This window comes from Gymnoscopelus braueri (genome assembly GCF_963280865.1).
Source record: "Gymnoscopelus braueri genome assembly, chromosome: 13".
Lineage (NCBI taxonomy): Eukaryota > Metazoa > Chordata > Actinopteri > Myctophiformes > Myctophidae > Gymnoscopelus > Gymnoscopelus braueri.
The window spans coordinates 24,907,828-24,934,192 of NC_137615.1; the positions used below are offsets into that span (position 1 = coordinate 24,907,828).

The following is a 26,365-nucleotide window of genomic DNA, read 5'->3' on the forward strand; positions in this document are numbered from 1 at the left end:
TCCCCGGAGACTTAAGCACTCCATAGCTGGGATGGAGTACCTCATACCTGTAGTTCGTGTACATTGTGTACCCAAACACAACAGCGTTTGGCTTTGTGCCAAGTCTGGGACTTCCTCACTGGGCACAACAACGCAGCGATGGTGGTGATATTTGACATGGTTGATGGCGCAAAGAAAGACCTTGGTATTTTCTGGAAGAGAACGGTGTGTACAGAGTGTACAAATGTAACAAAATGGTTATACCATTTGGTTACATTTATACACTCTCAGGGCTGTCCACACCAAGCACTATAACTATAAATATATAGTTTTAAAAAACTCAAGTGGATGGTAGAGTCCACACCACAACTATAACGACGACAGTGGTGAACAATATAGTTAATTGTTATAGTTACAGTTATAGTGCTTGGTGTGGATGGCCCTTAACACTGGTAAATGAATGCAGGAGGAGTCCCTATGCACATTTTCTGTTATTACAAGCCCCCCAGTCGGTCTTTGAGTCAACAAAACTGCTTTCTTCTTACTCAGACGTTTGGTGTCTCACCTCGTGTGAGCTCCACAATCTCATCCCGGCCAGGAAAGCTGACAGGTGGGAGGAGGAAAAGACACTCATTTGCGTCACAGTGTTTGCTCGAATAATTAGGGAACATGCGAATGAACAAATTTCTCCCAGTGACCGAAATCACATGAATGAAGCAACTAGAAAAATATGTTCGCCTCCTGTATGAATTCCTGGAGTGTATCAGTGTTCATTAATAAGGCATTGTCCTGTTAACTTTATCTATGAAATACCAAGTAATTAATCTTAGGTATGAATTTGTATGCAATATTTTGAAGTGAAATCATTAAACTACTGTCCCTCTTTTGGTGCATCTAGTTATTTGACAAAGGAGAACTACTGGAGTGTATAAAGAAGCTAGTGGAGGTAGACCAGGAGTGGGTTCCCTTCTCCCTGGATGCTAGTCTCTACATCAGACCAACCTTCATAGGAATTGAGGTGAGCCTATTAGTGACATTAAGCTAATTCCATGTACAGGCAAAAAAGTAAAAGAAAAACAAACATTACATTACATTTATAAGCCCCTGTGACCACACTGGACTCATCTTTGTTTTGCTAGTAGCACTCAACAGATGGTTGATGCATGCTGCTGGTAATGGTACTTGTTGCTAAGGGGTAATGAAATGCTCTCAGCACGTTTGAGAACATGCAGTGACATGTCTATGTAACTGAGCACATGGTTCTGTAATACAGAATGTTGGAAGATTTTGTATAATGCATTGTGAAGTTCTGTTTTCCGAAGAAATATTGAATCTCTGTCCTTCTTCACTGTACTCAGCCCTCCTTAGGAGTGTCCAGGGCAGGTCAAGCACTGATCTTTGTAATCGTTGGACCTGTGGGGCCATATTTTGCCACGGGTTCCTTCAACCCCGTTTCCCTGCTGGCGGACCCTGCCTTTGTCAGAGCTTGGAGAGGAGGCGTCGGCGCATATAAGATGGGAGGGTGAGTTTTGGATCCTACCCTGATATGGCCACACCCCCACACATGATTCCATGTACATCCTAATCACAGGCCTCGTTCCACATGACTCTTGTCATGCTGGACCTGCATTGGCTCAGCTTAGATTATATAATGCCACTTGACGCACACTATGCACATTGATCTCAATTCTAAGGGTTTAGTGCAGGGGTGGGCAGCATTTCTTTTGAGAGGGCCATAGTGACTTTGATAAAGTGAGCAAGGGGGCACGCATTGGACAGTTCAAATGAAACTTGAAACCTGTTGAATTATGTTAAAGATATGACAGATTGTTTTTGAGTGTGTCTTTCTGATGTATTTTGATGTTTTGTATTATATGGACTGAATATGGACTCAAGGCAGACTGTTTCTCAATTATAAACATTTAATATTTGAGTACAGGTATCTACTCAAATGGTAAATATTAATATTAATACCATTATTTGGAATTGAGTTAAATAATTTCCTCTTGAAATCCATCAACATAATTCTGACTTTTATCATTTAGTTGTTTGGTGGAGGGTCGTTTTGTTTTCCTTTTGAGGATGTTGCGGGCCAGATTGAGATGGTCCACGGGCCGGTTCCCATGTTGCCCATATGTGGTTTAGAGTGAGCTTCTAGAATTGGAGCCACTCCCTGTTTGTTTTCCATTGCAGCTACACCTGTCACTCACTCATTTAATTCAGAAACATTAGTTTCATGTCCACCTTATGCACATTTAGTGATACTTATTAGCATGAAGGAACTGTACAGAGACTTTATTCTAGGCCAGAATGTGCTGCATCAGCTTCAGAGTCCTAAAGACAGGTGGCAATGTTGTAGACACAAATCTCTGCTGTATAATATTGGGGCTGGCAATTCAGGTCAAACTTTATTTAGTTGAAAGAATTTGGTCTGATTTCAAGCCAGTAAATTTAGCAAATGCAGGTCAATGTGAGGACTAGCGCCATCTTGTGTCCACATGCATACATGAGGTGGGTCAAAGGCAGGGCTAAAGCTAGCAAGTCATCAGCAGTCAATAGTGACACTGGTAACATTTGCCATACAGTGTAGCTGGGTGGGTACAGGGGTTGCTGGGGTCCATATTGAGAACCTGTAAGCTCGTACTCATCCAGTATTACCTTACGGTGGGCTTGCCTTTCTCAGCCAACCCGACAGTTCAGTAGACTACAGATGGGAGTAGCTGATAATCACTGAAAGATATTGTAGTCTTTTGTAGTCTAGTTAGACATGTACTCACTATATGTATAGCATTAACTGTTGCCTGTTAGTGCTCTAGTGACTCCGAGTCCTACTTGCCTGTTAAGTGGTGTGTGGAACTAGGATGAATAGCGTGTACCTCACTGAAAAGAAGCGGCCTTGATGTCATGTATACCGGAGGAGACACATGGTTGTCTGTGCTCTCTCTTGGACTAACTGTAGGAGTTAGGAGTGACATGAGTCTAATAATACATGGGGAAATGAAGTATTGGCACGGTGACTAAATTGGGAGAAAAAGAAAAAAGGGGGGAAATTAAAAGACATAACCTGCCTCAGGTTAGACTTAACCTGCCCCAGGTTACATTGTTAGCGGAGGATTGTAAGCTTATAATAAAACCAATTTTAAATACATTTTACATGATTGATTTAGGTTGTAAGTAGGCATGAAATAATATAATGTACAGTGAACATGTCATCATTGCAAAATAACCTCCGCTAATGTGATGCAGGACCTGGGCTTCACTTTGGGTGTGTTTTTACCCTGTTACACAAGACATTGGGATAATAATTATGTAAATGTTTGTTCTCATTCTTCAGTAACTACGGTCCCACAATAGCTGTGCAGAATGAGGCAATTAAGCAGGGTTGTCAGCAGGTGCTGTGGTTGTATGGAGAACAGGAGGAGATCACCGAGGTCGGCACGATGAACCTCTTTATCTACTGGACCAGTGAGACTGGAGGTCAGGACTCTGTGTGTGTGTGTGTGTGTGTGTGTGTGTGTGTGTGTGTGTGTGTGTGTGTGTGTGTGTGTGTGTGTGTGTTCTCCTTTTAAAACGTAACTATTGAAAGAAAGGTTGATTTTTATTAGTATAAATAAAGATGGGTGTTTTTGTGAGAGTGAGTTTGTTTGTGTCTCTACAGAGAAGGAGCTGCTCACCCCTCCTCTGGATGGCATTATTCTACCTGGAGTCACAAGGCAGTCTTTGCTAGACCTGGCCCGAAAATGGGTAACGCCTACTTTATACTTACTTGCATGACGGTGTCGCATGCCAAAACAATTATTTAAGGTGTGTGTGGCAAAGTAGAAATTGGCCTTGGAGATCTTTTTGTCTCCGGTAGGAGACTCAATTGAGACTCAATTGAGTCTCCTACTGACCGATGACCTGGTCATCAAATTATTGGCTCAGAATCTTGGGGTGAACTACTCCTTTAAGAGAGGGAAAGTCAGTGATTCTCAACCTTTTTTATTTCAAGAACCGCCAGTTTGATATGCATTATTTTTGTTCTAGGTTTCTTTATTTTATATTTTCACAAACAGGTCAATAACAAAAGGCATACAAAAACAGTGAATGTATGTTACCCCTCCCACGTCCACCCCCCCAAAGTTCCCGCTCCGAAAGAGCCACAACCCTGGTATCTTATTGTACCATTAACACAAAGGACAATACTAACAAATAAGACACAATTGCCCACGTACCCCCATTTGATAAGATTTTTGAGCGGTGTAGCCGCTCCTATAAGTGGGGTTGGGACTTTCGCTGTACTGTGATTGGCTGATAAGTATTCAGACCCTTTGCTCAGTACTGTGATTGGCTAGCGAGACGCATGATGAAATTCATAACCTATAAATAGTACCACGCACTTAAAAAAAAAAATATTTTTTTGAAGTGAGCTTCCATCACTGTGATGACCACTGTTGTTTTTAAATAACACCGCTCATTTCACACTGGGTGTGATTTGATCTCTGGGAGCCAAATCTACACTGTGTTCATTTAACTCTGAGAGTGTACAAATACCGGTCCATTTGGTTCCATTTGTACACTCTCGCAGTTACAGACCCTTTAGTGTCCATTTGTTTCCCTAGCTATCAGTCATTTTGCTGGGTTCCATATTGAGAACCTGTGGTTTAAGAGAACCATCAGTAGTCATCTACAGTATTACCTTACGGTGGGCTTGCCTTTCTCAGCCACTTAGTCTGGTTGTTACCGTTCTGCTTATTTACTGATCAAGCCTTGAGAGTAAATGTCTAATCTAATTCCACATCATGATTTAATATCTCTGACAATGCATTTACTTAATGATCTTGGCTGACCACAGAATTCCCAAGCCAATCCCAGCTCCATTTTGTCTTGGAAACAAAATGCCAAGTGAAGCAAAAAGACTGTCTGCACAGTAATTAATAGTGGCAAATGCTGAACAGGGTATTTGAAATCATAAAGCTAATTATTTAATCCTCTAAAATCCACAGCAAACCACTGGTAGTCACAAATGTCACAGCAAACAAATCACTAAAGATGGAGACCTAGAATCAGGTTGCATAGTATGCTGTATACATCCCCTACAAAAATGCAAATTATGTAATTGTGTGTCGTGCCAGTGGGGCTGTAAGGATTATCCTCATTCAAACAACGTCATTTATTGAATCATTTCTCAACAATAATAGGATGCTGATTTATTATGAAGTGTTTTATTTCTTTCTCACATTGCCTGGTGACCAAAGGATGGTCACCATAGCTCACATGCTATGCTTCACAAGCATTCGCAGCAGTTCTACTCTTGAGGCTAGTGAATGAGGTCGGGGAGGGCACACACAAAGCCACCAATCCTGTTCTGAGTCTTGTTCCTTGTTTCCCTGGTTTCCTCCAGGGTGAGTTTAAAGTGACAGAACGCAAAATCTGCATGAAGGAGATGCTTGGAGCCCTGGACTCGGGAAGGATTCTGGAAGTGTTCGGAGCAGGGACTGCCTGTGTCGTTTGTCCTGTTGGCAGTCTGCTGTACAGAGGAAAGGTACGACTTTTTAGTGCAACCAACTAGTTTCCTCATATCTTTTAGCTTTCTGCAAACGTTTTGAGTTAGAGTCCATCATGTCTCATATTGAGGGTAAACCATTTTCTGTTCTTCCTTAACATCAGAAAGTACTGATTAAATTCTTTATTCTATTCTCTCCATCTTTAAACTCTCAACCTGTCTCTTTCTCTCAGACATACCAGATTCCCACTATGCAGAATGGTCCAGACTTGGCCAAGAGATTCCATAAAGAACTTACTGATATTCAGGTAAGCCTAAAAGCCTTAATTGCGCCAATGCTCGCCTTCATACTTTTACACTCACCACGAATCATACTGTACTTAAAATTTGTTGTTACAAAACAACAAATCAAGCATTCAACAAGTTTTAATTTCCTTTCCTTTCCTGTCCTTTCTTTGCACTTGCTCCCTTGCTTTACCCAGTATGGACGCAAAGAGAGTGACTGGGCTCCATTGGTGGTTTAAATTGGCCACTTGCACATGCCATTTGTATCAAGAAAAGTCCCATAATTCCAGCTTGGAACACCAGCAGTCCCTGCCCCCTCCCTCAACCCACTAATGCACTCCTACTGATTGGCTGGCCAGAGAAGACTCCCCTGTTATGCTTCTCAGGCACAATATTTTAATCACAGTTTCTATACAGAATCTCCAAGGAATAAGGTTCATCTTTTGAATGTGACAACTTGCATTTGAAAGCAATATTAACAATGATATGCAATGTCGACTGTCTTTGCATTGACCCTAACCCCAAGGGGTAGGCCACAAGGCAGGAATACCAGTGTTAGCCGGCTGTGTATAGAAAAGCAAAATAATAAGTAGCAAGCAAAAACAACTAACCAATCAAGAAGAAAGTAGTTAATCAACAAAATAAAATGTATCCTGTATGGATACTGCACAGGTTTAATGACATTTGATGGATTGGCCTGGTAGTCATGTCCTTTCTACTTTGAATTGACTGATTCAAGTCTAATGGGTAATATTAAAAAAACTAAAAAGATAGCTGAACAGCTCAATTATGCTGCTCCGAAAAATGTCTACACTCCATTCAAAAGTGCATTATTTTTAAATGTCTCATATTGTCTCATATCATTGTATGCATTCGTATCTCTGCACATTTTGAGCTACACTAAGTGTTCCTCGTAGCTCATTGCACATATACAAATTAAGCTTGCAAATATGGTCATCTTCGCAAACAATATGACATAATCCAATCCTAGGACTTGAAGAACTAGCAATACAGAAGCAGTTACATGTTTGTTTTGTTGGTTAGTGAAGTGCATTCTACAGGTACTGTTCTTCATAATTTAAAGGTTTTAACATGTTTATTTTACTTTAACATCGTATTCTATTTTCTTATGTTACTATGATATGAAAATAATCTCATAGCAAAGACGGCCTTAAAAAAAGAATTAGAATTTAAACCTTGGATGTAGTACTGATACTGTCATATCTATATATATATATAACGAACTACAGGGGATGTTAGTGTATAGAGTATTGCTTTAGATGTCATGGGTCCATGTCAGTGTGACACTAAAGGTGCTTTTTAAAACAGCGTCGTACAGTAGAACTGGGTTTACTATGACCTGGATGATGTCAGTCAGTCATGTGAATACGTTTGTTTTACTTTAAAAGGAACATGTCCTTCTATTTTGACTGTAAAGATGTTACTGCCGACAAAAAAGAATTTTGTCAAATGATCGTGATTTTAAAGATGAGGTCTAGGTAAACCTACAGTAAGTATGCACAAATAGCGGGGTAACATTAGGCTGTGGCCTAGATGCTGTAGATATAGTTACTCTTCAGCAACGAGAAAGAGACCATTTTAGATTTGCTGGCAAACACTGCACTAGTTTGCGTGTTATCGTTATGTAAACTGTATTGTAACAAAAAATATTTTTTTCTATTAAAAAAAAGAAAAGACAAATTAGGGGGATTTTAAATTATGTTTGTCCTTTTGGGTATGGAATTATAACTAGTCTTCCCAAGTGTTTGCTTTGCTGTATAACCAATGTTTGCTGTATATTATCCAGCTTTATGTCCTTCTCTTGCTGCTTTTCTTGCCCTTGAATGTATTCTTAAGGCTAATTTATAATTCATCAGCTGGGTCGAACAGCAAAAATAACGTACTTTCAGCAACAATCGACACTTTTTTTTCAGTTGAAAGTATGTCGTTTTTGTTACACAACATGGTCGTATCTATGGCCAGTAGCATACGACACGGTAATGCAACGAAGTATAAATTTGCCTTTATGTTGTCATGGGAGGTTATACCTATCACTCCATATACCTGTCTCCCCCTCTGTCTAAAGTGCCTAACCTACGTATCTCTGTTACTGTGTTACATTGATCTTTATCCTGCTTTGTTGGTTTGTTTTTAAGTGACTGCACTAGGGGCTATTGCTGGATTCTTTGTTCTGTTAGTGATGTGAGTTTAGTTTTATGTGTGGGACTTTATTACTTTTAATGTGCAAAAATGTTACTTTTATTTGGTTGTGTTTTTACAATAAACCAGATCTGTGGACAATGTTTGCTGCGTCCTTTTCTTTTTAAATGGTCAGTAGTAAGTTTGAGAATATACTTTTATCTAGAGCTGTTGGGGAAAACATCTCCTTAACCCATTTAGACCCGAGGCCGATTCTAAAAACGCCTTCTAAATCCTGACCTAAGTTTTCTGAAAAACTTCAAATATTTATTCAAAAATTACAAAACATTGGAGTATGAATGAATGTGACAAAAACTAAAACATCTCCATGAATTCAAGGCTCAATAGGGAGTGTAATTGATAGAAAATAAGTAATTGTTTTTGGTGAACTACTCCTTAAGCCTGGAAGAAAGTTTGAAATGTAAAGACATAAAATGGACAACAACCCTGTTGTATGTAATTAAAGCAATAATACATGAGTGAGATATTGATACTGGTGCTCTGTGATCGTCTGAGCAGTGACAATGTCATGGTATATTTTACTACATACCCACCCAGCCCTTATTTGCCTCGGTTGAGGGGAGCGATAAAAGGTTCATAAACTTGCGATGATTGGCCAGCTGCCCAATTTTCCCTAGAGCTTATATAAGGCACAATAACAGAACACTGTTGGGAAATTCCAGTAGGATTATCGTTTTTTTAAAAGAGGTGTACAACAACAGTATGTCCACTCAAAAATATATACAATTTCAAGATATTTTTAAATAACTTTTATTTATATAATTTCCGGAAAAGTACAGAAACCCATCATTGGCTACATAACAAACTATAACCAATTACAACTTTTCACCCAAATGAAAGAATAATACCATCTTTGCCCAAATCACTCACGCAACCATCCATCTTTAACAGATAATGTGACTGTTGGAAGTAAACAATAATTAAGGCATGTATCCAACACATCATAAAGTGATGCCACAGTGAATCATCGCTGTTGCTCTACACCTTAAGGCAATCCTCATCGAAAAGGGCTAAGGTGTGCTGACCCAGGGGATTGTAGAGGAAAGCGTCCACCTCCCCTCCACCATTACTGGGCTTCTGGAAGTGGATCTCAAGCAAGTCTTGCAGGTTATCCTGCTCCATGATGGCAGGGATGCCCGTCAGCAGCACAGTACGAGCACAAACTGCCTGCTCGTTCTGGTAGGGAATCGACACAGAATCACACATCAAAGAAGAACTTTAACAATAATAATAATAAATATTCAACTTTATTTATAAGCACATCTAAGTAACCCAAGGACACATTTTACAAGAGCAAGTCAGAAAAGTCCTCCAGAAACAAAGCCAAAACACACATAACTAATAAATGCATAGAGCCTAAACAAAAAGAAAAACATTAAAAAAAAAGATTAAATATAACCTCTCTAGTTCAAACTCAAAACAAATGAGTTAGTACAAACTCTTTTGAACCCTTCTTTATTTTGCTCTATAACTTAAAGAATTTAAAGAAACTATGCTCACCTTTAACTTTGTGATCTCTCCATTCAAGAAAGGAGTCACCTTCACTCTGTGCTTCTTCCCCTTCTCAAATGCCACTTCATGGTTCTGCTTATCAGCCAAATATTTGGCAACTGTTGGTAAAGAAAGATCAGGCACAATTTAACACAAATAAATTGTCCTTAAAAGGGGGATATAGCTGGCCGTCCGGGCACCTAGGCTCATTGTGACAGCGCGTCTCGTGTTCGAGTCCCGATCGCCTTTGCTGCGTGTCACTCCCCATCTCTCTCAACCTACTGTACTATACAATAAAGGCATAAAAATATTTTATAAAGGGGGGATATTGCTGTTATTTCCAATCCAATCGTCTAAAATGGCCTCTAGTCCTATGGTAATGGTTAGAAAGGTTGTGGGGGAATTATGATGTAGCTTCAGTTTAATTCAACTTATAACAAATCAAAATCAAATGAAACTTTAGTTAGAAGACACATTTCATACAGTAAATTGAGAAAATACGATTTGCTTTAACAACTGCACAGGTAAAAAGTAAGTAATGCTAAAGGTATAAGAGAATCATAAGTGGCTCACTATTCTTCTCAACAAAAGTGATGACCACATTGCCGGAGTCATGCAGCATGTCACAGTCCTCCACCTCTGCTCCCCCGTTTTTGCGCTTCGCAAAGTAGATCTCCAGCTTGTCCAGCAGAATATCGCTATCCGTCTTAGGCAGATTGGAGACCAGGATACGCCGAGGACAAACCTGGGTGTCCATCTGAGAGAGATTGACATATACATAAATGATAAGAATACCAAGGTCAATATGCACTGGAATCTAAGTTGACTTCAAGATAGAACACTGATTTATTTCTCGCTGAATCTATTCCTTCACCTTCTAATCCATTACCTCAACAATGTGGGGCATCATCAGCTGAATTGGTTTTGCTTCCAAAGTGATAGCACACTCGTCACCAAGGTCGACCTTGTGATTCTTCGTGTCTAGGATTTTCTGGGCCACTGATCACAAAGCATGAGTCATTCAGTCCACATACAGTAGCCACATATAAAAAAATAACAGTCACTCTTAGGAAAGGTGCATGAACTCATAGATTCCAACAGGAATTACTATTGGGCTGCCAACAGTGTATGTGTTCAAACTGTAGCCATGTGTAGATGATTTTGATCTAAACTAGAATGTAAAAGCATTTAGCATGTTTTCAAATAGTTGAGTGACTGTGGTGTTTTCTTCAGAAAATGACTACTGATTAACTGTTTTGCTGGAGTCCGTAGCCTGTTACGTATCAATTTAGGCATCTGCTTATGTTACCTTTGCATCGATAAGTCCAGAAAAAACCCTGCTATTTGTTAACAAATAAAACATGTCACAACCTCACCTATTTCCTCCTCAAAAGTAATCAGTGCAGTCCCCCCCTCCATTGGATAGACTATATGGGCCTTCATGTCAAATGTCTGTGTACTGGTTGCATCCCCAGTCGCTCCAGTGAAGACAACCTTCTTTTCAGGCACATCAGCTGTAGACAACTATGATGAGAATATACTGTGTTAATGGATTAGCAACAAAAGAACCCCGAAAAATAAAGTCACAATGTAAAGCAAGGGGTGATATAGAATCCGTACACAGTGAAAATCCTTAGTGTAATCATTTTTTCCCCGTTTGTAAATCAAGAGTTAAAATGACACTGAGGAGTTTACTGTGTGTACATGCATTTGAGGTGTGTCATCAGTGGTTCTAAAAGTGGGGTCCCCTGAGGGGGTTTCAGGGGGACCCTACACGATTAGACAATATAGCATCAAAATCAGTTTAAACACTTTAACCCCTATATGCATTGGTGATTTAAAAAACTATTTTTAAATCATCCTGAATTTCTTTCTTAAAAAAGGGAAACATTTTAACAACACAAATCTTTCATGGGGATCTCTGGCACAAACACATATTCATTTTGGGGTCCTTAACATGGAAAGTTTGAGAACCAGTGTCTTACATCAGTCTGTTGTTTTAGACTACTATTATTTGCCTCCGTCTCATTCAGGGCAGCCTCCGACACCTTGAGCTTACTCCTTAGCTGGCTTTCCTCTCGCTGTAGTTTGTTTAGCTTCTCCTAGTGGGAGAAAAACATCAGTCAGAATAGTTAGTAACCTCTATGGTTTTTAAACATAAACCCTATATGGTGGACTGGAGTCCCTCAGGGCTTTGTACTAGTGTATTTTCTGTTTTCTGTTATTGTGGGGAAAGCTTTTGCTGAAAATAGCTGATCGACACGTTGCAGTGCGACACGTTGTGAGCTTGTCGATCTACTATTTTCTGCGAAAGCTCTCCCCACAATATGGATGTTGGGGTTTAAGTGGTTAAATAACATTTTTAATGCTACAATAACCAGAACCTGTTTCTAAGACACACTGAGATTAGCATGCCTTTAAATGACACTGTAAATGTGTACCTATCTCTTAACAATGTACTTCTCCTCGCCTTACCTTCTGGTCATCAATGTCCTTGGTATGGGCATGCTGGTCTTCTTCCAACCCCTTAATCAGTTTTTGAGAGCGCTGCCTGAACTTCTCTGCCATGTCCTTTTGTTCATGCCTGGAATCAGAGAGCTCCTTCTGTTCCTGAAGGAGTTGCTCATATTGCATCTGTGGACAGAGGATGTAATGAATCCTTGTATTTTTCGATGCAGTGATCATAACCAATCAACAGCTCAGGGTAAAGAACTGATAGGGAGGGAGAGTGGTCCCATTTAGCATCTTCAAAAATGAGACTCAATACAAATGCAGTCATACAACATAATTCTTGCAATAATTGTTTTTGTAATGTTTTGTAATCCACCTTGTAATTGCTGATTGCCTTTTTGATTCCCTCCAAGGTCTCCATGGGCTGCTTGTTTTCTAACACAAGTGAAAAATCCTGGAGGGGGGAAACAAAATGTATTCACACTTTTGTCATGTCGTATATTGGTCCATGATCAGACAAGAAAAACACTATTCCATAACTATTCCCTGAATTCAAAAAGAACAAGGATCCAGTTTGAAAGAGGGTTTGTCCATATAAATGCTTTTATTTCCACAGACGTGACACCTGCATTGCCAATCCACAGAGTGTACCTGAATCACCAAAACATTGCACTTTATACAGACAGACATTTGACTTAGGACCTCCTCCCAGTCCTCTTTCTTGACCACTCACAAACAAGCTTTTAGAAACACAAGGCTTCTTGGGCCAGCCTTCTCAATCGGCACAAGAAATTAGCATCCGCCTAGATTTATCTATAAATCTATACTTTTACACAAGCTCATATTATGAAATCATCTTATTAGCTTCAAATTAAGTCCACACACATTATACATTCACAATTGCAAACAGCAGTTAGAAATACAATGAGTCAACAAAGACAACAGTTACTTTAAGACAGAATATTTTCCTTAAATTACATTTCTCTTTGTTAACAACAGTCATAGTTATCCAGACTTTAATCATTTTAACTACACACTTAAGACCTAAGAAAGAAGAATAACCAAAGTGTATATATTTTAACTGTTTACCCAGTCATCTTGACCTGACTTCCAACCATTCACTACACAGTTCCTGTCTGTAGCTGATCGGCCCAGGAAGGAACAATGATTACTCTGATTAGTTTAAATGAATACAAAAGCCTTCTTCTGAGTGATCAAGACAAGACGGAGGGTGTCAATGCCTCTGAACCAAGGAACAAAAGGTTTATCAGAAGGACTGTTGTGACTCTCACCTCTTACCTGGACTCTACAATGGCCAGGAACTCTGAACTCATTGCATTACAGCTGAGCCCACACAGTTCTAAATACAAACCTTCAAGTATTTTACCAATGAAATGGAATATCATGGAAATCCATGTTCTCATGTTTGATTTGAAATTATACTTTTAGTCCTGGATATACCATAGTCACTTTCACAATAAACACCCAAATGTAATGAAAGGGTTGACCTCACTTCTAGTTGAAATGTGTTATGTTCGATATAAATCAATGATATCAAACATCTGTCACACGCGTGCAAACACACGCACACACACACACACACACACGCACACACACACGATTTGTCCACAGGTTCACCTCACCTCGTCATCTGAATACATGGTACAGTGTTGACACTTGACACCATCTGGAAGAAGTATACATAGATTATGAATCAATATAACTACTAATGGTCTAATTACAGGCAAGATTGGTCAGATAGCTAATGAATAACAAACAGCAAAATGCCCCTTTACATCTTGTGTAGGAGGACTCGTACTTAACTCAATCTATAATAGTCCTCAACATTTGAACGTTCAATTATTGGTTTAACAAGTTTGATCAAATTGTCAAAAAGTATTTGACTGGGGTAATACAACTACGTATAGGTATACGGTCTCAACTCACCAGTCGTGTCGATGTGTACTAAATCTAGATCTGTTTCGGTTTCTATTTCTCTTTAGTCACCAACAGGATGGCTTGTATGTAATACAAAGGTCTCTCCACTGGAGGGCGTTCTGAGTCGTCACTGGTTGAGCGTGGAACTAGGGCGGAACCATGGTGGAACAACACACACACACACACACACAGCTGTGCTCAATTGCCTGGAATGTCATAAAGTTGTTCCAGTCGACCCTTGTCCTTGGTGAAATAACCTGGCCTGGTAAAACCTCCCTCCGGAAATCTCATTTCCATTTGATTTCAGGACCTCAAATGGAAATGAGATTTCCGGAGGGAGGGTTTACCAGGCTAGAAATAACCCGCCCTGTTCCTTGCAACAACTTGAGGGCCAAAAGAACCAATTATAAATTTACAAAGTGCACATACTGGGCTTAAGTATTGTTAGTGTAAAGAGTGTTGATGGTGTTAAGTAGCCTATTGACAGTGTTAAGTTTTAAGCCATGTTAGTGTTAAGAGTTGGTTTCTAGGGTAAAACAGGCAGTTTCTATGTTAAAACAGCAGTTACTATGGTCTTATGGTTGCTAGTGTATATTATAGGCGGTTGGTAGGGTCTACTAGGTGGTTGCTAGGGTGAAACAAGTGGCTGCTAGGGTAAAAGCAGTTATTATGGTCTTGTAGGTGGTTGCTAGGGTATAACAGGTGGTTGCTAGGGTAAAACAGGTGGTTGCTATAGACTATTAGGCGGTTGCTAGGGTCTAATATGTGGTGGTTGCTAGGGTCTCTGTTACAAAACCCTTTTGGGTCTAGGGATGAGTTTGTAACAAACATATTGAAGATGGAATTATCGGGCTGTTGAGCATGAGGTGCAAATATAAAGGAGACCACACAAGGTTTCAAAGTGCAAAAGGTGCCATTTTAGTGAGTTTCTTGTTTACACCACGATATGCACAGGGCATAAACAAAAACAAGACACTACAAAGGGACACAGATGTTGCCAAAACAAAATAAGCAGCTAGGGAAAACAAAGACAGACTAACTAATTAATTAACTAGGATCGATAGTGAAAACAAAAAGCCTGCCTACCTAACAGACAACTCTAACCGAACCAATGTTCAAAAATACAGTGGCAACCACCCCTTACCAAGTGTGCTTAACAAAGGGTTCTGCCTACGTGGTGCCTATGTATAGAGGCCTCTGTCTTTCCTGTCTCTAGGCAGAGCCTAGAGACAGACAATTTCTTAAGTAGGAGAAAATATACAAAGGTTGCTCTGGGTAATCAAAACACAAGGCAAAGACACAAGGCTGCAAACATAAGGCTACAAGCTGACAGGTCAAAGGAATGAGAGATAATGAGCTAAGGTGGGACCCAGCTTTTTATAACCAGCAGATGGTTATGAATGGATGAAGGTGGAGTCAGGTAATGAGTTGATTGACAGCATATGAGGTGATTGGTGACTTCAGACCTGCATAGAGTGATAGAGGGTAACCTCGGTCACCAGTTTTTCCACCTCGATAGAGGGAAGGAGAGACAGGGGGAGGAAGAATACATATAAATCCCAAACAACAAAACCAAAACTACGTGGAACGTAACAGTCTCATTAGCTGTTGCAAGGGTTTAATAGTTGGTTGCTAGAGTCTAACATTCGGTTGCTAGGGTAACACCGGTGGTTGCTTCGGTAAACCTGGCCGTTGCTAAGGTGAAATTGATGGTTGCTATGGTAAATCAGGGGTTGCTATAGCTGACACACACACACACACACACACACACACACACACACACACACACACACACACACACACACACACACACACACACACACACACACAAAATTCACCTTTATGATGTGTTACTTTTAATCAATTTTGTGCTAAGGACAATAAAACTTAGTCATGTATAAAGTTACGCATTTACTGAAAAGTACATTTAGGTGCAAGAAATTATATTATTTGAACTGGATGGATAAAGCCCCATGATCAGAAACACAGACATAATGTCATACTTGAATATAAGGCATGAATATGCAGTGAGCCAAGTTGTCTTATTTTATTTTGTATTGTCTCTTTTATCTTATTTTGTTTCGTTTTCTATGAAGTCCTGTTGATTTGTGTTATTTCAACACAATCATCATAGTCTGTTTACTAAACATAAAGAAAAAAAGAAAAATATAATTTGGGATTAAATAATAATTCTACCTTCAAATAAATAATAAATTAGCTCACAAGTAAATTCTAATTGACAATGTATTCACAATCATAAACACATTTCTGACTAGACCTGTGTTCAGTGTTGCCATGTTGGCTTATTATAAGCAACTTTGGGCTTGTTTTTCTAGTTGCTTGTTGTAAATATCGGTGGTTGCGGTTTTTTGGGCTTGTTTCTAAAGTTAGTTGCTTATTTGGGCTTGATTCCTATGTTGTTTAAACCAGTGGTTCTCAAACAATTTCAAGTCAAGAACATACAAATTAATATGTATTTGTTTGCGGACCCCCATCTGAAAAGTATGTTTGACAGGGACCCCCATACAAGATTTGAGTTGTTAAAATGTTTCAAAAATATTCCACATTTTCCAACATTTCCCAAATTTTCTATAAGCTTTTTTTGTTGTTGAAAATAGCCGTTGCTTATTTATCTCACAAAATCTGGCAACGCTGTTTCTGAAGGTTCAGCAGGAAGTGACGTCTACCAATTTGGTGTGAAAGGTTAAAAAAAACCTTTCCAACTTCCTTTCCTGATAGCGGTGGCCATAGAACAGCACCAGTGAGTGATTTTCCCCTTTTATTAATCTTCAATCATCCTCTAAAACCTAGTCGTTTTAATCGTTTCAACTACAACGTATGTGCAGTGGACATACATAAAGCTCAGATATGTCCGTTATTTCCGTTCATTTCGATTTTTCAGTGGAGGAAAATTAACTATGTTGTAAGAGTTGGTCTCTGTAGCCAGCATTCCAACATGGCAGCTTCCTGCACGTAGATGCTCTCTCTGTTCATTACAGTCTGAACCGTGCTGTTATTTGGCTTTAGGTGTCTGGACACCGACCTGCTTTCAATGCGTAATCTGTTCACATTGAGCTGTTGGCCACTCGAAATATTTATAATAACCTTTTGTGGTTGTAACCGGCATTCCGCAGCCACTGGCTAATGTTAGCTCGGTTGGCTAACGGTGTTGCCATGTCTGTTGATTATAAGTGACTTCGGGCTTGTTTTTCTGTTAAGTTGCTTGTAAAATTGGTGGCTGCGGTTTTTTTTGTCTTGTTTTTTAAAGTGTATTTGCTTATATGGGCTCGTTTCCTAATGTATAAATCAGTGGCTCTAAAACATTTTAATGGGAAGGGCCCCACATTAATATGTATTTGTTCCCCGGCCCCCATCTGAAAATATTATGTGCCAGGGACCCCGTATACAGGCTCGCGATGTGAGCCTGTAGCCTATATGTGCGTTGTGAGCTTGTAGATTGGCTATTTTCAAATATCCGATGTATGATTTAACTTATTTAAGCACTCGTGACCCGATAGTCGCTGCTTATGTGCTCGTTTTCCAGACCTGGTCAGTGGTTGCTAGTTTCTCTCACCGAATCTGGCAACACTGCTGGGTAATCAAGCTGGCTGCTTTGAACCATAACTCATGCGATTCCACATAATATATTGTTTACTTGTGCAGTTTACACGACGGCATACAAAGCCTCCAGTGGTGTCTATATAAACATGTGGTGTGTGTGCGAGAGCTTACTGTGTTTTGTTTGTTCCAGATATGGGCAAGTTCATGAAACCTGGGAAGGTGGTGATGGTCCTCGCTGGACGCTACGCCGGGCGTAAAGCAGTCATCGTGAAGGTAAAGGCTACACTAATAAATATGTAGATTGATTAACAATTAGTTTGTTTATTAACAACTTGCTAAAAAGGCATAGTGGTACAGATATATATATACAAAAGGATAACTAAAAAAAAGCCATGGCTTATTTCCATTGAGGACCTGTGTATTCAATTCATCAAGACAGCAGTAACAGCATGTCACATTTGCATGGGTTTCAAGTTATATATCCACCTACTTGTGTACATGTCGATACCCCCCCCAATTTGACTCACCATTGTTTAATATGGCTTAATGTCAATGACAGAATTGAATTAAAGTTGAAACATGACTTAATTTAATTATACACAGCACGCTATGTCAACACGTTTTGCTTCTCTTTGCAGAACATTGATGATGGCACGTCTGACCGACCCTACAGCCACGCTCTGGTCTCAGGTATCGACCGCTACCCTCGTAAGGTGACCGCATCCATGAGCAAGAAGAAGGTTGCCAAGAGGTCCAAGATCAAGGCCTTCGTGAAGGTGTTCAACTACAATCACCTTATGCCCACCAGGTCAGTACCAGCTGATGGATGTGGATAATAGTTCAATCTAATAAGATGTTTTCAGACTATATATATTGTTTTACATTGAACAAGCAACAGATTATGTTGAAATTAGATGTTTAACAGTCTGGTCATAGACCGTCCAACACTCCTAAAATCCTGTTGGCATTTCTGTTCTTTTGCATGTGTGAGTGTGCCACATTGGTGTGTAGTTGTCACGATTGACATTTCTGTTGACCATTAATTGCAGTACAACTCGTGACTAACGATTCAAATAATTGCAATCAGGGAATTGGTTATAATTGTGACCGATCTAGTGTGCCCCATACCAGCAAACTCTGGTTTGAGAGAAATTTCAGCGCAACAGAGGCCAACCTCTTAATAAACTAGGATGGCTGCGTAAACAACGACGCTGCTGCCTTGAACAATGCTCACAACCCCCAGTTGCTATATGCTCAATGTTGTTGCTACTCGACTAGATGGTGTTCAGATTTGACAGTAAATGTAAAGCAGGGTTTAGTTCAAGTTTGCATGATCAGGAAATGCATTGAACAAAAGTGTTTAAAAATCTATGGGCTTTTGACTAATGGACTACTGCTAATTATTTTTCAGATACTCTGTGGACATTCCTCTGGACAAAACCGTCGTCAACAAGGATGTCTTCAGGGACCCTGCCCTGAAACGCAAAGCCAGGCGGGAAGCCAAGGTCAAGTTTGAGGAGAGGTGAGACTATTTGTTTTTTTTTGTGAGCAATTTATTTTTTTGGGGATCTTTGTGGAAATGTATATGCACATGGACATAAAATCCACCTGTAATGTACCGTCTACATAAAAGTCCACATGATTGCACAACGTAAGTTCTAACAAGTTAAAATGAATCTGTTTTGCTTAATGCTCAAAATTGTTAAGTGGTGTGAGGCCATAGCTGAGTGGTTAGTGAGCCCGCCTAGGGAGCCAGAGGCCCTGGTTGCCCCAGGTACGATTCCAGGCCACGCCAGCATATGTGTCGATGAAATGAAATTTGTCCCTGAGCAAGACTCTTAACCCCTAATTGCTCACAGGCCCTCATTGGAAACAAGCCCGCAAGGACTTTCATGAACGTCCTGTTAAAAGGAATTATCCTTATATGCTGCTGCGTTATTACATTTTTTTATGGTTTTGGTATACTGCCATGTCATTGTAACAGTTCATTTTTTTTAAATGAACACCTACAACAGCCAGTCAACTGAGCATGACATCAAGTCTGCATTTAACTCTGGGCAGCAAGTCTTATTTGCCTGTAAACCAAGTAATGCCTTGCTGCTTAATTCTGAAATGACAGAAAAGTGTTAAATTTTCTTCTGTTCAGAAAAGTATCTTGGCAGAATAACTGCTCCATCTGAAATTTTGAAAACCTGCTTCTGCTGAAAATTTCAATGTCAAACAATTGAGATAATTATGATTAACTTTGTCTTCTGTCAAAGGGTTATGTCTTGAACAACCTTGTGTTGGTGTGAAAATGTACAGTGTTGGCTCTGATGTAAATAGTATTTTCTAAAGTTTTGTTTGTTTGTTTTTTTCCACAGGTACAAGACAGGCAAGAACAAATGGTTCTTCCAGAAGCTCAGATTCTAGGCTCCATTGGTTCTCCAAATAAATGTATAAAAATTGATCACATGACTTTTGTCTTTTTTTCTTGTATATTTGTGATGTTTTGGATGTGGCTTGAAAAAGTGGTTTGAATAAAATCTGTTAATTGTATTGACATCTTATGGTACTGTTGGTTTTTTGAGTTAATTGTGTTCTCCTAGTATCCCGGATAAACTGTTGTCTGATAAGTATTACTGGTTGGTGGCTCCTAAAACGGAACTGGCAACCATCACAGTAGTGTATCACAGGCCTTTTTTCTCCACTACTTGGTGTATGATTCTGGGAATAATTGATTGCAAATATTGGATCTTATAATGGATTACAAAAAATTGGCATACAATGTGTCATGAGTTAACATAAATTGGGCAAGAATCTTCAGACATTGTTTAACACTATCAACATGGCAACCCACACTTCTGGAGCAATATTTTCTAGTTTAATAAAAAACTGACAGTGCAGTGGTTCTCAAACTGAAGGTTGGGGTCCCCAAATTAATTTGGGGGCTCCCCAGATGATAAGCGTGATATGCAACATTGTTTTCTCACTCAACGGTAAACGAACATGCAGTGTAAGTGTATACAGGGTATCGGCACGTCAATTTATTGACTTTTAGAACCAAATTGTCAAATATGGAAACTAACTAAATGTAATGCCTACAATTCCAAGTGCTTGTCATGGTGTGGATCCCTGACTTTAATTGAAACCAATGAGTTCCGGAGTGACATTAGTGACATTATACAAAATGTTACCAATAGTTAAAGATAATAAATCACTACCAATACATTTGACATGAAATGCAACAGGTTCTGATAGCTGTCAATAATCATGTACTGTATAAAAATGCACAAATCACCAAGTCACGGTCATAGACCTAGACAAGTGAGAGACAGTGAAACAGTGTAGGCTACTGTACACCTAATTGACCCATTTTCAGCCTTCTGAATGGTCCCTGACCGACCAACCAGGCTCCTTCAGCCTTGTTACACCCTGGTTCTGCCTCCTGTTTTTTTAAGCTGAGATTGATAAACATTTGCAAACTTATCCAGTGTTTGGAGGGAAAAAAGGCATGTTATGCCCAGTATATTAATGATAGTGGGCATTTCTTTGCCTAAAGGAGAGTACTGAATATCACAGGTGATCCTGCTGTCACTGGTTTTGCTCAGGTACTGAATTACATTCAGTCCAATTAGAAAAATGGTTGGAGTCTTGTGGCCCATTCCTTTTTGTAACCGTACTAAGATGCACACATCTCTGTTCCAAATCAGTCCTTTGCTGAATAAAGCCGGTGTCATGATCAATGATCAGTATGACTAAAATGTTTGTAGTTCTGATGTGTCGTGGCCATTACAGATGTACACTATTGATTCATTTCACATTTACAATGTTTTGTAAAAAGTTTAACAGTAGTCAAGCCCTCATCTAGAGGTCTGAGTCTAAAACAAGAGAAAATGTTTTATGTTTTTTTTTATAAAAAGAAAGAAATAAAGAAAGACATAAAAAAAACAGTAAGCCTAACTCCACAAATTATACTAAAACAATCGTAACAACACTGGTTGTTCAGCCCTACTGCTCTGTGCTGTATTTACAAGTTCAATGGATTATACAGAAAGGGGGGAACGTTATATCACCTAATATCACCATTTCTAACACATCTCACAATTACACATGCAGGAGACTTCCTGGCACAGAAATAAGGGTTGGATCTCTGAACCATTACCAATCACAATTAAAATATGCCTTCAACAGAGACTTGAATCTTTCTTCATTTGCAACACAAGGAAAGCAACACTTTGGTTCTTTAGCCACCAGGCTTTTCTTTCTCTCTTCAGTATGGTTAGTAATTGATGGTGCGTTTTCCTAATAGACAGTCTCCCAGATGTTGGCCTTCAATCATTTTGGTATATAATTATAGTTGAACATTTTTAGAGAGAGAGAAAAAAAGAAACTTAAACGTTTATCAGTAGGTATCACAGAACACAGTGGAGACTTAAATGAAATACATTTGAATGACTCATCAATGTGTGGATATAAATCACATTGTTAAAGTGTGAATCCATGTGACTTCTTCCATGTTGTCTTCTCTTTACCATGTTTTCCTGACCTCTTCATTTACCAACCAAGAGATGTTCCTGCTTTGACCTGAGAATAAACTGTATCTTCACTTTGTTCTGGAGCTGCTGATTCTTTCTTATTCTTGTCTTTGTTTTGGTAGTTAACCTGGGCGTAGGTCACATCTGCTTCTTTCTTATTCGTGTCTTTGTTTTGGTAGTTAACCTGGGCGTAGGTCACATCTGCTTCTGTGTGTGATCCAGTCTTTACATCAGAATACAAAGAACTCTCAGATGGATCAGCAGTTGTCTCCTTCCTTTTCTTGCCAATATCCTTTAGGTCAATCTGTGAATATGTCACATCACTGGACTCAGCTGCAGCCTCATCATGCTGAAGTGGGGAGTGGCCATCATCTGGACGTCCACTCTGGTTGGTCCTCTGGTCTGCTGCTGCGTCCTGATTGGTTCCCTGGGTCCTGACAGATCTGACACAACATGGATCTTTAGATGTTCTGTATCGACACAGCAGGATCAGAAGGATGGTCAGTAGAATCACAACAACAAGTCCTACAATCAACCCCACTACATGTGGAGAACTCTGTTGTTCCTGAGGTACAGTTACTGGTGGTTGAGTAGATCCAGACACTGAAGGTTGAGTAGATCCAGATACTTCACAAACAACACCAGCATCTTCACGGTGACCACATTTGTCGGTTCCAAACCCTGGATGGCTGCATTGTGAGAGACTTGATTCACTGCCTGAACATCTGACATCATACAACCAGATGTTTCCATCACCCCGTCCAAAGAATGCATTGTCCTTTGCTGACAGAGCCTTTCCACAGTCTAACTGTCTACACACTACCTGGGCATCAGGCAGATCCCACAGATCATCACACACTGTCCCCCATCTGCCATCATTGTAGATCTCTACTCTGCCAGAACAGGAGTGTGGTCCGTTGACCAGCCTCACTGGATGATCAACATCTGTTTGAGCAGGTCCACAGCAAATGAGGAAATACAACAATGAAATGATACAGGTTGGTGCAAATGCCATCTTGACAAGTGACTGAATGCAGTTTGATACAGACTCTCTGCTTCTTGTTGGCTGCAGTCTCCACTTCCTGTGTGTGGTGAGATGCCTATCAAGGGAAAGTAGAACGTTTGTGACGTTTGCGACTGTCCTAAATTCTAAAACCAGGAACACTCACATTTCTCAGAATCGTAGAGGATATGCATTTGTTTCCTTCTGCTGCTGTATGTTATTAAAAATGTCATGTCATGGCACTGCTAAAAAAGTGCCTTTAGGACTTTCAAGATGGCGGCGAGCTAGGCGGACGTGTATCTCTCCGCTCCGTAGGTTCGTTAAAATTGTGTAACAAAAGAAACAGAATAAAATGGAAAAGTGAGCAATTATACTATTAGTATAAGTTTCCAGATGAACAGAACATCAAGAAGACTTCGTGGGAAGAACCAGCCTAAACTAAACTTCAGCTCCACTTCACCAAACACTAAGGAAGCTGACGCTAGCAACATGGCCTCTGGAACGGCGGAGAAATCGGGAGAAGAGCTGGGCCGCAGTAATGCACCAGTACTCGAGGCTATCATGAATATGAAGTCCGAATTCTCCGACAAGTTTGACTCTGTAATGACGGCGATTGAAGGAATAAAGAAGGAGGTCGGGGAATGTACAGAACGTGTCAAATGTGCGGAGACTCGCATCTCTAGCACCGAGGACATTGTTGCTGAGTTACAGACCAAGATCCTGAACCTCGAAAGAAAATACACGGAAATGGAGATTAAATTAATCGATTTTGAAAATAGGGCCAGAAGATCCAATGTGAGATTGGTAAATCTACCAGAAAAGGCAGAAGGTTCCGATGCATGTGCCTTTCTCGAAACGTGGTTACCTCAAACATTGGGGTTAGCATCGAAGCTATCTGTGGAAAGAGCTCACAGAATCGGCCAAAGAAAGGACGACAATGCTCCCCCGAGAACCTTGATTATGAAGTTTCTGGACTACAGAGACAAGGAGAAGGTGATCGCGGCAGCCAGAGCCAAAGCCCAAGTCCTGTACGACGGCAAGACGGTCAGATTCTACCCGGACCTGGCGCTGGAGGTGCGGAAGAAACAGAAAGAATTCGACGCGGTACGTCAACAACTCCGTGATATCCCTGGGATTCGTCAAGGCATGTTGTACCCAGCAAAACTGTTGATAACATACAAAGACAAAACCCAAGCCTTTGACAAACCAGAGGATGTGAAAGAATTTATCCGACGTATCAAGGGAAAGGAGAGGTCTTCGACGCCAGCGCGGGGTCCTTCGTCTGCGGGGGACGCTTCGTCATCACCAACCGGGAGAGGCCTACTGCACACTCCCGCACCGGAGAAGGCTGCGACGCGGTCGCCAGGACCATCATCTACAGGGGCTACTGCATCGCCACCAGCCGGGAGAGGCCTAATGCTCACTGCCGCACCGGCATCCGCGTCGGAGCTGGAGCCGGAGTGAGGAGGAGAGGTATGCTAGCTGGCTATTCTGAAGCAGCTAATACACGGGGCACGGGACTTTGTTTACAATATTCTATTCAATCTTAAACTTGCTTAGGTCAAATTCGTGCTAGGCACGCGATATAGTTTTATATTATATCCGAAAGAATCTACTACTGTTACTACTTTTTTTCGCTGTTTTATAATGGGTGCTGGTTTGAGGAGTCACTGTTGGCTGGAGGCCAGGCCTAGCTAGCCCTATTTGGGTGTTTGTTTGTTTGTTGTTTAAAGCTAGCTAATTCGTGGCATCTAAAAAATACTTTTATTTCACGGGGCACAGATCCTTTATTTTTTTATTTTTATATAAAGCAACCAGTGTTGGATATATTTTTTTAGATTAGGTCACTATCGTGCTAGGCACGATATATTGTTTTTATTACACTGGAGATTGAACAAGTTGGTTTTAATACCTTGTTCTGGTGTGTCGTGACTGTGGGGCTAGCATGGGGGCTAGAAGCTAATAATGGCCGAAGGTAAGCTAACCCCGTGGTTAGCACTTCTGTGCACTTTTTTTGTTTGTGTGATTCATAAGGATACTTTTTATTGGTTGGGATATGTTCGTTTATAATCATCCTGTTCACATTTGACTGAGTTTGTGCTTGTTGTAGCCGATTTGTTTTTCTTTTTGTTGGGATGTTTGTAAGACATGCAGCATCGCGCTAGATACGGAACTCAATTTCCCATGATGCATTTGGCATCCGGTTTCACATTCTACTTCCGGTTCAGGTATAGGCGGGTGGGGTTTGGGAATGTGAGGTGTTCGCTAATGCTGGCGCCCTCCGGTACTACACCCGGATTTACATGGTTATAATGGAAGGGAAGGAAATTTTTTATTTCTAGAATGTAATAGTGACTGGTGGGTCTGCGCACGTACGTATGTATACAAGTAAAAATTATATTAATCATCAATCATTAAAAATTGAAAAATTAAAAATTGAAAAATTAAAAAATTAAATTAAAAAATTAAAAAATTAAAAAATTAAAAAATTAAAAATTAAAAAAAAAAAAAAAAAAAAAAAAAAAAAGGAATTCAGGCTTGGGTTGCAACAAGTATAATAAAAAAAAAAAAAAAAATTTTGCTCAAGGTTTCAAACTATGGATATAGTTCTGTTTTCATTTACATTGATGGAGGGAGAGATCACCACAGGTCGCATGGTGATGTTTGACTACTCCTCACTGAGTGTGGAATGGTCCTCAGCCATTTTGAGGTGGGAAGCAGGGAGGGGGGAGGAAGTCCATTGTATGGGCTCAAGGGATACTTTGCGTTTTTTCAGGCTCTCTGAAGCAGCCTGTTTTTCTGTCTTATATGTGTTTTTGTTGTTTTTGTTTGATGGCACTACTTTCAATTCAGGCGTGAAAAAGTCATTTGAGATTGGTGATTATGGCTAAAGAATTGGAGGTCAAATTTACTTCTTGGAATTGTAGGGGTTTACAGAAAATCAAAAAGGTCAAACAGGTGATGGGTAGATTAAAAGATGTTCAGTCTAAAATAATATTTCTCCAAGAAACCCACCTAGCACCAAATGAGGATATTAGAATTAGAAAGAGATGGCGGGGGGCAGTGTTTTCGGCTCCTTTCACCTCTCAATCTAGAGGGGTCATGACTCTTATACACAAATCTATACCGTTTAACGTTACCAAGGTAATAGCTGACAAACAGGGGCGATATTTGATCATTCAAGGTAATCTTTTTGCAGAGTGTATTATTTTGGTAAATATCTATGCACCAAATAAGGACGACCCAAAATTTTTCAGTGATTTATTCTTGTTATTAACATCTCTCAGAGGTCACTATCTGATGGCGGGGGACTGGAATGTTACCCCTCACCCTACCAAGGATAGATCTACACAATCAGACAAAACACACACCAAAAGTAGGGAAATTATACACCAGTTTGCTAATGATTTAAATCTTAGGGATATATGGAGAGAT

At 40.0% G+C, this 26,365-nt stretch overlaps 4 protein-coding genes across 5 annotated transcripts in view; 2 read left to right on the forward strand and 2 right to left on the reverse strand.

Annotated features, from left to right (window-relative positions):
- LOC308099098 (branched-chain-amino-acid aminotransferase, cytosolic-like) overlaps positions 1-8,050 on the forward strand; it is a 21,342-nt gene extending 13,292 nt beyond the window's left edge. For both annotated transcript variants that reach the window (XM_080447690.1, XM_080447689.1), the window contains 7 exons: positions 878-997; positions 1,338-1,501; positions 3,314-3,456; positions 3,638-3,723; positions 5,363-5,503; positions 5,698-5,772; positions 5,947-8,050. In XM_080447690.1, coding sequence (XP_080303816.1) covers positions 878-997; positions 1,338-1,501; positions 3,314-3,456; positions 3,638-3,723; positions 5,363-5,503; positions 5,698-5,772; positions 5,947-5,988 — 771 coding nt within the window. In that variant the 3' untranslated portion in view covers positions 5,989-8,050. The remainder of the gene's footprint in view (positions 1-877; positions 998-1,337; positions 1,502-3,313; positions 3,457-3,637; positions 3,724-5,362; positions 5,504-5,697; positions 5,773-5,946) is intronic.
- A 650-nt stretch (positions 8,051-8,700) lies between these two features.
- On the reverse strand, positions 8,701-13,891 carry ifi35 (interferon-induced protein 35). The gene is made up of 10 exons (XM_080447691.1): positions 13,859-13,891; positions 13,555-13,598; positions 12,288-12,365; positions 11,936-12,094; positions 11,446-11,562; positions 10,837-10,984; positions 10,350-10,459; positions 10,034-10,217; positions 9,470-9,579; positions 8,701-9,145 (listed from the first exon to the last, which is right to left on the reverse strand). The coding sequence occupies exons 2-10, from the start codon at positions 13,570-13,572 to the stop codon at positions 8,948-8,950; spliced, it is 1,122 nt and encodes a 373-aa protein (XP_080303817.1). The 5' UTR covers positions 13,573-13,598; positions 13,859-13,891; the 3' UTR covers positions 8,701-8,947.
- Positions 13,892-16,549: 2,658 nt separating this feature from the next.
- Positions 16,550-19,859, forward strand: rpl27 (ribosomal protein L27). Its single transcript, XM_080447700.1, has 5 exons — positions 16,550-16,610; positions 17,601-17,683; positions 18,049-18,218; positions 18,822-18,932; positions 19,774-19,859. Exons 2-5 carry the CDS (start codon positions 17,603-17,605, stop codon positions 19,820-19,822), a joined length of 411 nt encoding a protein of 136 aa, XP_080303826.1. The 5' UTR covers positions 16,550-16,610; positions 17,601-17,602; the 3' UTR covers positions 19,823-19,859.
- Positions 19,860-21,747: 1,888 nt separating this feature from the next.
- On the reverse strand, positions 21,748-22,956 carry LOC308099101 (uncharacterized protein). Its single transcript, XM_080447694.1, has 2 exons — positions 22,112-22,956; positions 21,748-22,054 (listed from the first exon to the last, which is right to left on the reverse strand). The coding sequence occupies exons 1-2, from the start codon at positions 22,940-22,942 to the stop codon at positions 21,947-21,949; spliced, it is 939 nt and encodes a 312-aa protein (XP_080303820.1). The 5' UTR covers positions 22,943-22,956; the 3' UTR covers positions 21,748-21,946.
- Between the last annotated feature and the right edge of the window lie 3,409 nt (positions 22,957-26,365).